Source organism: Pteropus medius, unplaced genomic scaffold (assembly GCF_902729225.1).
Source record: "Pteropus medius unplaced genomic scaffold, Ma_sr-lr_union100, whole genome shotgun sequence".
Classification (NCBI taxonomy): Eukaryota; Metazoa; Chordata; class Mammalia; order Chiroptera; family Pteropodidae; genus Pteropus; species Pteropus medius.
Window position 1 is genome coordinate 1,900,707 of NW_024340692.1, and position 13,847 is coordinate 1,914,553.

Genomic DNA, 13,847 nt, shown 5'->3' on the forward strand with positions numbered 1-13,847 from the left:
TGCCTTGCTTAATTCCAGACAGGTTCCCATTAATCGTATTACATTCAGGTGAACAAAAGGTATTTAGTTTGTGACAGAGCTGAAATGTATCTGGATAAATATAAACAAGAGAGTTAATCCTGTAAGAGCCACTATTTGCCTGCAACTGGAAGGATGTCAGCAGTGCCCTTGCTAAGGGAGGTCGGAGGGTGGAAGGCAGAAGAGGTTTAACAAGACTGGTGCTGAGCATCTGGACTCTGTATTAAAGAGGGGAATAAAGCTTGTGACTGGAATACATTAGGAGAAAAGCAAATGTTCTATTCACAAAAAAATAGGCATTAATAATATCAGTCTTTAATCCACCCCAGGGCTCCTCAGCTCGCCTTATTCATTGTTGACTTTCATCTTCTCTGTAAAGCCTCCTGCTAAAGGTTCCTTCTCAGATCAGCTTTAGGTCACGGGGGCAAAAATACTTTTGCTAAACAGATATGCAAGGGAGTAGCATGTGTGACTGGAAAACAATGTGACAACATAATCCCGGCATGGACCGATGAGGTCAGTGTGGGGTGATGTTGGCTTTTCTAGCATCTACTGAATCATTTGATGGGGGCGGCAATTGAAAAGAATAAATACAAACACATGCAACATACCGCCACAAAGACTGCATGGCCCAGATCTGAGAAAGAGTCCTGTTTTGGTAGGATCAGTGGGGAATTGGAGGGAACAATAAGCTGGGAGTTAGACCTCAGTTCCCTTCTCCACACCACTAGCTGAGCGGCTGCGTGACCTCAGGTTGCCTGGCCTGTGAGAAATGAAGGTCTGAGAATGGTCCAGCTGGTATGTATCTCAGGTCTTCTTTAGTTTCAAAGGCAAGGATTTGTCCTACAGAAGAGAGGTTTTATAAAAGTGCACTACCACAAGACCACCACCTTGGGAGACATTGTAATCTGAATCTCAATATTCCTAAGTCACCATGTGTAGGATGTTTTGCTTAGCTCTATGGATAAAGGCAAACTGTTGGCAGGTGCATCAGAGCAAGAGGCTGATATAAAACAGAATTAGAGAGAACACTCCTGGCTTCGAACCATGACTATAGAATTCAAATTCCTCATGGGTCTTAGAGTGTTCTTCGTAATGGTGTAATAAGGAGAGATGACAGGATCCCAAAAAGGCATTTAATAACCTCAGGTCACAATTAGGTTTCCCAACATGCTACTTACTTGTACACATTTCTTTTTCTCATGTTTTTTTTTTTTCCCCTGCCTGGAATATTTCCCCCATCTCTGCTTATCAAAACTCTACTCGTCCCAATTCTAAGACCTCCCAGATGGAATGAAATGTCCTTGCACAAGCTTTGGTTATCAGTTGGAGCACTTATTTAATTCTACCTCATTTCACACATCACCTCCATTTAATTATAGAATAAGCTTCTTGATGGCAGGGTATGGATCTCATTTATCTATGTGTTCCTGGGCCTGCTTGGCACGTTGTAGGCATCCACCCAATAATGGTTTCTGAATTGAAATGAACAGGAACTTTCACGTTACCTGCTAATGTGACAGCAATGGAGACAGAGTCAAATCCCAAGGCATTTGTGGCATTACAAGTGTAGAAACCCACATCAGCTTCCACTGGTGCCAGGATCTGTAAGGAATCATCTGGTTGTAGAAGAATCCTGGAACGACAGAAATGTAGACCTGGTCAGGTCAGTGGAGTCCCTGTTGACAATCAATACTGGTAAAGCAGGAAGGAACCTAGGGGATACTGAGAATCCTGTTTTAACAACAGGGACTAACCAGCCACAATGACACTCACGAACCCAGGCTCTCTTGCCACTGTGATTGGTATAATTTTGATAGCAACCACTCCAAAAGGACGTTTTTGATTGCTTATGCTGCTTGTTGATTACTTGATCTAACTGCTACCAGTTGAAACAACATATGTGTGATGAATTCATAACACACACATCAGGACTGAGAGGAAAGGCTAAAATGAATGATGCAGATAAATCTGGAGAAGGACTATTAAGAAAAAGGCAAAGATATAAAGGAAAAATGGGGGCGTGGTTGGATGGTAGAAAGTAGGCACAGCTTCCAGAAGGCATCTGTTAAGGCTTGGAGGTGGGAGAGAGGAAGCCAGGATCATGTACTGATGAGAGGATCTTGATGTGTGCATTTGAAGGCAACTGTATGTGAAATGACCTCTTAATTTCAGATAGTCGTATGTACATTTACTGGCTTCATTAGTCTGCAAACATTCAGATACAAAATTCACATCTTATTGTTTTAATTCCCACAATACTTGGCAGAGGGCCCTCTGTAGAGAAGTTACCCAGGAGAATGAAGGCAAAGCCTGCCCCTAGGACCTTGGTAGAGACAATTCCAGAAAAATCATTATCTAGTTCAGACATTTTGCTTTATTTGAAGAGAACTGCAAGTATCAATTTGTAAGTGCCTATGCCACAAGATTCAAAACCCACTCCAACCTCAGTCTATTATTTTTTCTTTTCTTGACTTAGGCCATTTCCGAGAACTATTTGCTACATCATGGCATTTAGACAGATTAATGACTAAAGATGACTTGAAGCTGAAATCTTGGTGACCTGGCAAGTATGACAATAACTGGAATATATCTGTGGAGGGAGGAATCCGGAAAGGTAGCAGGAAGCTCAGAGATCCAGCACCTGAACCTGGCAGGGCCTTAGGTTGGTAAATCATTCAGCAGCACAGAAATGATTTAGAGTTGGCTTTTGGACTCTTAGAGTTAGTCATTTCCACCTTCATGATTATTTCCAACTCCCTAATTTCAAAAGGCTCAAAGATCTGGTCACTTACTATCACATTAACATCTACCCATAGAAGGCAAGCAGGTAGCAGGGGTTGTTCATCATAAAAGGGGCAAAAAATCATGACAACGTCAGGAGAATTCACAAAACTTGGTGGTGAAATTAAGATTAGAAGTCAGCTCTCTTGCCCCAGCAACACATTCTATTGATTCTTTCTTCACTATTTCTTCAGACGTTATGGTATTTGCAGATCAGCACTACCTTTAGTTAGCTGTTAATTATTCTAAGGTGGGTGATGAGTCTGGCAATGAATCAGGCCTCCTCAAGGTTGTTTTTGGCCTTGGGCCAATTGCATTGCTTATTCTTACCTCCTGTCAGAGAGACGGCAGGAAAGAAGAAAAATAAGGCTTACATCATTCAGTCTTCAATCTGGTTATGTATGGGTAGTTGTGCTAAAAATGGGGAAGGAAATAGAAAACCCTAGCCAAAGGGAAGTTTCTGGATAGTTTGCGTTTAATTCAGTGCCATTTTAGACCATCGCTGCTATTACTGGGGACAGTCAGGCTTTTGTGGAGCTAATACTTTGTGAGAGATGAGAGAGAGGCTAGGAGAGATTGTGATAGAACTCATCCACTCATTGTCACTCATCAATCAGATATTAGCTGTTTTCTCTCAAAGTAAAAAATTACTTGTTATTTTGTTAGTTTATTTCAGAGAAGCTAATAAGAGAAAGATGACTATACAATTTACCTACCTTTGGTAAGCCATACAATATTTAAGTAATAATATGACTGTTTTCTAAAGGAATCTTAACAGATATATCACAATATCATTGCTAAATCTCTTTAGGTGTTTAGGCTGCTTTAGATTATAAAACTTAAAAATTGACTTTATGACTTAAATCTATGATATCCCATATATGCCTTCATAACAATGTCCAAATAGAAATTGGGAAAGTATGCTTAATCACATTTCAGTAGAACTGACTACTCAGGATGATTGAACTTAGAAGATCTTTATTCAATTTTACCATGCTCAAAAGGCAGGCATTAAAATTTGCTAAATTCCCACGTCCATTGGGACAGTTGCTTTCCTAAAACCAGAATTTTTGTCTCCTCTACAGAAAGGTTCTTGAATTGAACATTCAAAGCAGGAAGCTAGAAGACAGATCTTCTGAACTTTATTTTGGTCCTGTTATGATTTAAGTAATCACCATTGGCAAATCCCTTCACCTTCCTGTTTTTTCAGTTTATCAGCTTCTAAAACCCAGTTGAAGTATGTTTTTGTACATAGCAGAGGGAACTGTTAAAATGAGGTTGAGATACCAGACCATCTCTTGGTATCTCCAATGACCCTTTTATTGATAATGTTGGAAACTCTGAATGGAGAATTAAATGTGAGGAAGGAGGGGGGTGGTGAGAAGATTGTGAGGAAGAAAACAAAAGGGGCACATGATATTGGCCAATTTCCTTCTCCCCCCACATCCTCCCATTTTAGTAAATTTAGTAATTGACATATTCAGGTCATTTTTCTCCCCATAGAACTATAAACTTGCCTGATCTCATGCAGAGGCTGTAAACCCCACTCTCACACTGGGCCTATTTCTTTTAGGTGAGGGCTAGCTTTTGTAGCTATGTGAGTTCCTCGAGGCACTGGTACTACTGAGTGAGCCATAATGCCTTTTGCCTGTATGAAGACTAGTAAAGCATACCCACAAAGTTGGTGAAGAGAAGGGAGGAGATCCATTACACCAGGCACAAAGCCATAAGGGTCTGAACTAGGACAGGAATAGTGGAAATGGAAAGAAACCTGGATCTTGAGATTTAGCATTCATATATTCTTTTATTCTGTAAACTGTCTATACAAAGATAAAAAGCTAAAGTATTTGCCTGCATAAAAAGTTTTAAATATTGTCTTTAGACAAAATTTACATGCCACAAAATCTAAATTTGTCATTTATTGCATAAACTTATAAATTATTTATATTTATAAAACTGAACTCTTTAGCTCAAGAATCCATAGTTAGTGGCAGAGTCAGGATTTAAAATAGGGCTTCTTGGTCCAGCACTTTGGCCCCAATCTATCCTGTCTTTAATAAGCCCATAAAATTGGTAGATGGGGGTTTGGAGGCTGCCGCTAGAGGGAGTGATAGATCTGGAGAGGGTTTCCATGCAGGGCTCTCTAGGAAACATGGCAAGGCGAAGGTGCAGTCTAAGGTTTGCTTTAGTCTCTCTCTCTAGCATGGCATCTAGGAAAAGAGATTTCTGGAAAAAAACATTGCCCTCGTATTTCAGATATCTACTCTATTAACTTAATTTGTTGGTAGTTGATTTCTGTCAGCTTGCATTTAGGTTTCAAGTTTGACAAGACTGTTTTAGAATGCACAGGCACAGAAACATTGTGCTGCTTTCCAAGCAAAACCAGAAAGATTTCTCTGGGGTCGTTTTGGAATTTAAGGAATCAGAGAATGAGGGGCATGGAATGGGGCATAATTAAAACATACATAGCAAATGGTAATGTGGTCACGTTAGGTATATTAATACTCACTGCTTTCCTTCCATACCCACACCACACTTTCGTTTTGGTTTACTGAGCTAAAACTTAAGACTAGTTACTCTTTTAGCTCGAAAATGAAGGAAAAATTTTGCTTTTCTGGTGGCCTTTACTTGGAAGCTTCTAAGCATGTCTTCTCAAGCATTCTACCAATTAATTAAGGAGCAGTTGAGAGAGTGCAAATAAATGCTTTAGTTGCATAAATAAAGCCCTCATCACCCATGTGAATAGGATATGGACCTACAAAGTACGAGCTCCTTGAGGTGAAGTTATTTCCTCTGCATTTGTAATATACAATGAGAAAGTACTCTTATTTGAAAAGATGGCAGCTCTGAGTGTCTAAAGGAAAGTTTCAAGCAATTCTGTGAGTTGGGTGTCAAAGTAAAGGGCTTTCTGTGGAGACTAAGGTCGTGATGCCTTCTGAATCCTTGGCTCAACTGTGAACACCACTGTCTTGTGCAGGTCCACCTCTCAAAATGACCTCCATGACCAACCATGTGAAGCTGCTACGAAAGGGGAGCCTTCCTAACTTTACTCAGGAGATGTGGAGTCATGTAAAGGACTTTGTGAGCCTCTAAGTCCCTTCTGCAAAATGAGGATAATACCGACCTGAATTTCTACGAGGATCAAAATAAAGGAGTATACAGACCCATTCTTACTGTCTTCTAAGTAAAAAGGCATCAGCTTAAACATCAAATGCATCTAATAAATTAGTATACATTTTTAATGGTACAGGTGATGGTAACCTATACTACCATTTGCAACTTCTCATTGAAATTTCCAGTTGTCAGAGGAAATTTTCAAGCTCTGGACATAAACATACCCATCGGCTACATGGGCTATGATGTTGTACCATCTCAGGCCTCTCATCCTAACAAGTAAGCATTCTTAAACCCATTTTAGGCCTCGACACAGGACTGGAAGCTGGAAATCACAGGTATACTCTTTCTCTTTAGAATAGTATCTTCCTCAACTGTTCAAACTTACTTGCCCCGCATCCCAACACAAACTCCTCTCTCTAGTCAAAAGATAGCTTTTTTGATTCTCTTTGTTATTAGCTTGGGGTTGAATTCAGGATTTCTCCTGTCTGTCTGTCCTTCTAAATTCTCCCTGTCCCTTAAGAATGAGTTCAAGTACTACCTCCTGTGTTACCACAGTCCACAAGAATCTGTCCCTTTTCTGGTCTTGCAGAGTTGTTCTGAGCTATACTACAAAGCCCTTTCCATTCTACAATATCTCATTTCTTCAGTCAGATTGTAAAATACATACTTCAAGGATCAGGACTCTTTTACTTCTTTCATAGTTCCCTCTGCAGTATTTAGCATAATGCTGGCATGCTGAATAAATACTTAATAAACATTTGTTTAGTTATCTTCAGAGCAATGGAGCTGAAAATAACCACAATGACAATATAGCATAGTGGTTAAGAGTACAGACTCCAGAGCCACAGTGACTGGGTTTCAAATCTACCTGTACCACTTTGTAGTTGTGTAACCTTGGGCAAGTAATTTATTTAAGTTCTCAGTGACAGTTTCTTCATCTATAGAATGCAAAGAATTATAGCACCTACCTAAGGTTGTTGTGAATATTCCTCATGAGTTCAAGTACTTAAAGAACATAGAACAGCGCCTGACACGTGGTAAAAAATTACGGAAGTGTAGGTTATTATTTTGTTGTTGACATCACCATCACCATTGTCATTCACTCTTCATGTCTTGAGCCTATGTATTCTGGATGTTTTGAGAAAGTATTTTGACATAGGTATATAATCGAGAAATGTAGGGATTTAAGGGGGGGAAAAACACTAATCAGGGATACGGGGTGGATGCAAGGGGTTTATTGTGTGAGGAAGCAGGGAGCGAGCCACGGTACATTCGCCTCGGTGGTAGCACTGGGAATGGACAGAGGGCTGAGGCCACGTGGCACACTGGGTTGGCAACTGCCTCAATTCTATTCTTGACACCAGGATCTCTGAATAAGGACAATTACTTATTTCCCTAACTGTTTTAACACTATTAACCAAATACTAAAAACTTGGAACACTGAAAAAAAAAAGACTAGGATACTGCGATTGCAAAAATGCATAAAAATAAGAGTACAAGAATGAGAGGTGGGAAAAAGTGGGCTTAGAAGAAAATAAGCAAAGTTAAGGGAGGCTATGCAAAGTACATCAGCTCCAACCTCCTAGGAGGAGCTGTTGAGGACTTTTTCTTATCATGAAATGCGGATTTTTTTTTTTTTTTTTTTGCTTAGGGAAATCTTAGATTAGGATAATCAAATCTACCACAGTGAGAAGCAATATTTGTTAGACAAGTATCTAAGCTTTATATAAATTCATTCTATTACATTACTAGATTGACATTATTCTCCCATTTGAGAGGAAGCAAAGCTCAAAGAAACTTGCTCAGCTAGTACACACGGTGGAATCGTGAATGGGGAATGACCTCTGAACTTTGACCTTTAAAAAACTGACGCTATCCAGGCATCCACTGGGGCCTAATAGGAAGGGATGTGGTTTGGCTTCACTTTTGGTGGGGGGTAATTTGTGCCAAGGTTTGTAGTTACTGAGGGAAATGGACAATCACTAACAAGAATATTCTGGATTCTAAATAACTGAAGGCATGTGGTTTGGCCTCATTTTGGGAGGGGGGGCAGTTTGTGCCAAGGTTCATACTTAGGGAAATGGACAATCATTAACAAGAATATTCTAGATTTTAAATAGCTTGAGGCTGAAGAAAGAAATGATGTGAGAAGGAACTCTATGAGCAAGAATTTTTTTCTGAAACCAGAAATTATAGTAGCCCAGAGACTTGCAAGGGAGATTTTTGTTTTGTATAGATATTTTAAGGAATCGATTTGAGGTTCATGAAGAGTTTCATATCACCACTTGGCTAGGGCAACTTTTAAAAAATTTGCTGTTTTTAATGGAATTGCCAACTAAAAGTTATTTAATGCCGGAAGCTTCATGATTGCTCCAGGTGGAAGTATAGAAAATATTTTTGGAATGGGAAAGGCCACCTGACCACACATTCTTAACCCTGTCTTAATACCCTTTGCCAAACCCTTCAGCTTTCTTCTCTTCAGAAATTCATGAAGTCTTGGATTTGTTAAAATGGGTAGTTTTATCTGTTTACTGGGTGGTTCATTTCAAACTACAAAACCTCTGCATAAAATGACTCTGACTGGATTTCCTATTCACCTGGAACAGGGATCATCAAACTCCAGTCAGCTGTTACCTGTGTTTGTAAATAAAGTTTTACTGGAACACCGCCACGCCAGTTTCAGTATTTTCTATGTCTGCTTTCATGCTTCAGTGGAAGAACTGAGTGGTTGAGAGAGAGATAGGATGGTCTGAAAAGTCTAAAATGTTTACTTTCTGGCCTATTAAAAAACAATTTGCTGACCCTGACCTAGAACCTGCAGGACTTTTCATTTCTGGTTTGTTTCAGTGCTTTCCTCATTTATGACAAAAATGTTAATTACTTTTTCGGAACACTGCCATTTGCTAGGACCATCTTTCTAGGACGAGTAAGTTAACTGCTGGGGGATCTTCTGAGACCTCCTAGTCTTTCAGAGACAAGATAGTGCCTGATGCTAAGCCTCACCTATGCTTCCTGACTGTCACTGTCTCATGTTCTCTAATGCTCTCTGCTTCCTGATTAATGCTGGACATTTCGGTGACCTTTGTGTTCACCATCACCCAATACTTTTTTTTTTTTCCCTGAGGCTTATGCATTCACTGAGAATGGCACCTTTTTCTCTGACTTGCTACTTTTACACTTTTCAGCTGGGAGAAACATTTGTCATCTCCATTTCCTTTAGTTTTCTAAAGAAAACAAGCCAAACCAAATTGAAACTGGTTTCTTCTTCCTTCCCTATCTGCCTGCCTCCGGTATTTATATTATTTGCAAACTTGGAAACTGCATTTCATGTGCTTATGACTTTTACATAAAGCATTTTTCACAACTGTGGTGCTGAAATTGACCCTGGAGCCATTTCCCATCTGATTCTCTCTTCCAATCTGAGAAGTTTCCATCTGTGGATACTCTCTGTTGCCCAAGTCTTCCAAACACGCCTTAATTCATCTCCTATTCAACACCACTTTGGAATGTTGTTCAAAGCTTTCTTGAAAGTATAAACATTTAGAACATACAGATTTCTTTTTTAGCAGATCAGAAATGATAGCAGAAAATTGCCAGTAGAATATAAGCATCCTCTCCTACTGCCTGGATTTAGGCTGATAATTCTCCATCATACTGTGTTTTCCTAGACACCTTTCTATCTCAACCCTTTGAACAACTACCTAGGTGTTACTTCAAAACAAGAATAAAGCTCCTTATTTTGTGATGTCCTGGAAGATAGTGCGATATATTGGCCCTATATATACATGACAGTGATACAGATACTGACGAATGAATATTCATTGTGACCTTGGCATTTTACAGATATTTCTGTTTTTCACACTCTTGCTGTTCTGCAGGGCAGGTATGATCATGTGAACTGGAATTTGAGCCTAAGTTGCTCTGATTCTAGCCTTACTCACCTTCTCCCACTGTTTGCTGACCTCTGTGCTAATTTATTTATCATTAGTTTGCTCCTCCTGACCAAGGGGATGTTCAGAAATCATCAGCACAAATCAGTCAGACCCAGAATAGAAAGAAAGCAGGAACAGGCTTAGGGATCAAAAGGCAGAAACTCCCTGGCATTAGTCCTTACCCTAAGATTCCACGTGGATGGAATATCACCTGTGAGCCATTTCTCCTCCTTTAAGAAGGAATCGGTATTTTCTCCAAAGTATTTAGTTTCATATTATTCTTCATGTTCACCTGCATTTCTTTTGAAAAATCCCATAACCTTTAGGAAATGCTGTAAGGCTTATGTCAGCTGAGCTATGGGTAGTATGTGGACTACTGGCTCACTCTTAGGCCAATAGAGTTGAATAGCAAAGTAGGGACTTCCCTGCCATCAGCAGTATTTAGATCTTTTTTGGGGGAAAGGATCAATCTTCATCCAACTTTCCTTCCCAATTCGATAATTCAATTTACAGTGCCATTTCTGGGGAATCTGGCTTTTCTTTTCTGTAATGAAGTCAGCAGTGTCCATACCGGCATTGTTTCTGGAGTTGGACTCAGATGTAGGAATATAGAAATATATTTGTATTATGTGAACCTCTTGGTTTTAGATGTGGGAAAGAGTTATTTCAGAGATTCTTTGGCTCGTGTTACACCCTATCCAAATGCAAATTGGAGTTAGCTTTTGCCTGAATCTCAATTCAAAATGTGGTGAATAAATGTTCAGTGTTTATACAGCATAACTGAAAAGCAAGGAACAGTTTGTTTCATCTTGCTTATTACGGTCCAGGGCTCTAAACACGCATGCACAGGCCATCGACACTGTCAACATACACAGTAAGAGACACAAAGATGTAATAATGGTAATGTTTACTGAGTGTCTAATTATGTGCCTAGCACTGTGCATATTCACAGCTGAGTATGTATATGTAAAGGTAGACGACTAACAGAAGAAAAGGCTCTCCCTAAAACACATGTGCCAAAATAAAAACAAAACCTCACAGACTGGAAGCCAGCTGGCCAGAAGATTGAATGTTAATTTATGCTGGTCTAGCTGACCCCAATGGCTTCTTTTCAAAACAATGGCAAACCCAGGTATTCGACTGAGGTTAAAGTCAATTAAAAGAAATAGTCCCTGGAGCCAGACTGCCTTGGGTTCAAATCCTAGCTCCTCTACTTAATAAGTGTGAGCACTGAGCAAGTGAATCTAGCATGTCTGTGCTTTAATGTCAACATTTATAAAATTGGGATAGTAACCTCAAAGAGTTCTTGTAAGAATAAATGCACACCTGTAAAACACTTAGAACAGTGCCTAGCTCCAAGCAAGTGCTCATTAAATGTTAGTATTGATGATGATGATTTCTCCACTGGCCTGGATGTGATGGGAGATAGGACGCCATAAAGTATTTACTCTTTGCACTTATTCACTCTACAGCAGTGCTTTTCAAGTTGTGTAGTTGTGAGCCATAGGCCTCTGTGAGCCTTGGAGTGTCCTGAAACTTCTCCAGTGGGGAATACACGGGAAAGGCAGAGATGTTTGGTTGGGAGAGGGGACCACTCTGGAATTCTGCTGTAATTGCATATTAAATACCAGAAATTCAGATCATGTGAAACTATGCAAACTACAGTCTCCAACAATTAGCAAACCTCCCTCCTCACCATAGGCATCCACGATTCCTCAGTTCATTCATTCATCAGTTTATCATGTGTTGAGTGTCTGTCATGTTCATGGAATTGTGGAGAAAATAAGACATTCTTAAACATCTGCCCTTAAGGAAGGTTAATGTAATCCAGAAGGTAATGTGGAAAAACAACTAGCTAATTCTAATACACGGCGTTAGGGCTGAGATAGAGTATTATGCATAGGATACTACATGGGTCCTGGATGGGGGTCATCTGACCTGGGCAGGCGGTGGGGTGGTGGAGGGCAGGGGGCTTCCTTTGAAGAAGGGTAGGATTAGGCAGACAAAGTAGGTCAGAAAGCCCCACCCATATTTGTAAATAGCAAGTAACTAGGTACTACTGAAGGGCAGAGCTCTGTGGTGTGAGGTGAGGGGTATGGTAGGAGATGAAGCAAGACAGAGAGATAGCCGTCAGATGATAAAAGGTGTTCTATAGCATGCTAAGGCATTTGGAGCATATCCTCAAGTGATGGTAAGCCATTAAAAGAATTTGAAACATGAGTGCAGTATAGACAGGTTTGCTAGAAAGATGCTGTCAGTAGTATGTCGAATGATCTAGAACAGGAGTCAGCAAACTTTTTCTGTAATAGGACAGATAACAAATATTTTAGACTTTGAGGGCCACCTTTGGTGTTCTCTGTTGTATTCTATTTTTTGTTTATTTTTTAAAACCCTTTAAAATGTAAAAGTCCTTCTTTTAATAACCCTTTAAATAACTTGGGTTCGAATCTCAGCTATACCATCTATTAAGTGTGAGACCTAGGGCAGGTAAACCTAACAGCTCTGGGCTCAATTTCAGTGGCTTTTTAAATAACCCTTTAAAAAATGTAAAAGCCACCAGCTGTGATTTGCCAAACCTTTGCCTAGAGAAGGCAAATATAGAGCTAGGAGGCTACTACAATCATCTAATGCTGACAAAGGTAACCTAAAGTAAAGGCAGTGAGAGGGATGAAGGATCCATGGAGGAGCGAGAACAGTCTAGAAATATTGTGGCTCAGGAAGCTGGGTGGATGGGGGTTTACTTTACTGAGATAAGGATTCAGGAATTTAGTTTTAGATATATTGAGTTGACCTATTTGTGGAATATCTTTATGGATTTCCCTTCCTGTACTCAAATCTTACCTACCTTCTTAGGAGTCTCCCTTTGTATACAGTAATGATTCCTCTGGTCCGGACATTCCCGTGTGCCAATGATTCATCAAGCACCAAATCAAATCTCTTTTTTGACTCATGTGTGTAACTATGACTTAGAAGAAATAAGCAGAGAAGGTGGAAACAAACCCAAGTGTGTGTAGTTTCTAAAGTAGCAAGAAGTTGTTTTTAGGAAGAAGTGATTAGCTCGTATGGAATGCTGTTGACAGGCCAGATAAGGAATATTTTGAGAGACAATTTTCTATTTTTGAACAAACAAGAATAACTTTTGGAGGGCGGGGGGCGTGGTGGTGGTGTGGGGATTTGTTCCTAAGAGAAGTGTATGCTGCATGCAGCCTTAGAATATGAGGTGAGCAAACAGATGCCCATTCTATAATAAACTGAGTGGAAATATTAGGCAGGACTTTAAAAAATTCATAATTAATGACCTTGGTGGGGGACCTAAGATAGCCTTCTATATGTGAAACATTTCCAGGGTGTAAGTCAGCTACTTTAGTGCTATAAGAGTAACATTTCAAACCTCTCAGGTACCATTAATGCACCAGGCCCATGAAGCGAGGCTAAAAAACTCCTCTTCTAATGGACTTTCCAAGGCAGCGATGTGGTCAAACCAGTCAATTACAGGTCCACAAGAGCTACAAGGATTCAGCAATGAAAGCAAAGAGAACAGGAGGCAGTGTTCTCTTGTTTTCTAAATCAACTGGCAAACAGGTCTCTGGAAAGAATTAACTCACCTGCACTGGCTGTGCTGGAAAGTCCAGTGTTGCTTCTTTGTTCTTAGGGTGAACCAGGTGGCCACACTTAGTTATTGTACCTCTAGCCAGCCCAGAACTTTTCCAGAAAACTGGCAGATTTGGAGTCTGTTAACTTCCACCATGTCTGCTCCTTTCACACACAGGCACTCTTGTTTTCACAATTTGGTTTCTCTCAGATCCAAGGCTCAATATGAACGAAATCTAACTTGCATGTAAGTAAGTGGGTAGGAGGGAGTCTGGGAGGGAAGGCAGCAGGACAAGAGAGTGCTTGGAATTCCTAAGCGTCATTTTTAGCACTCTGTCTACTTCCTTTAAGCCTATTTAACAGAACTAATAGCAAGTGCATAATTCAACTCTGAGGTTCGCCTTC

General features: G+C 40.0%; 1 protein-coding gene across 3 annotated transcripts in view; it reads right to left on the bottom strand.

Moving 5' to 3' along the window:
* Positions 1 to 13,847, bottom strand: part of ADAMTSL1 (ADAMTS like 1) — a 387,565-nt gene that overhangs the window by 110,252 nt on the left and 263,466 nt on the right. For all 3 annotated transcript variants that reach the window (XM_039870536.1, XM_039870472.1, XM_039870576.1), the window contains one exon: positions 1,527 to 1,654. In XM_039870536.1, the coding sequence (XP_039726470.1) occupies positions 1,527 to 1,654 (128 nt within the window). The remainder of the gene's footprint in view (positions 1 to 1,526; positions 1,655 to 13,847) is intronic.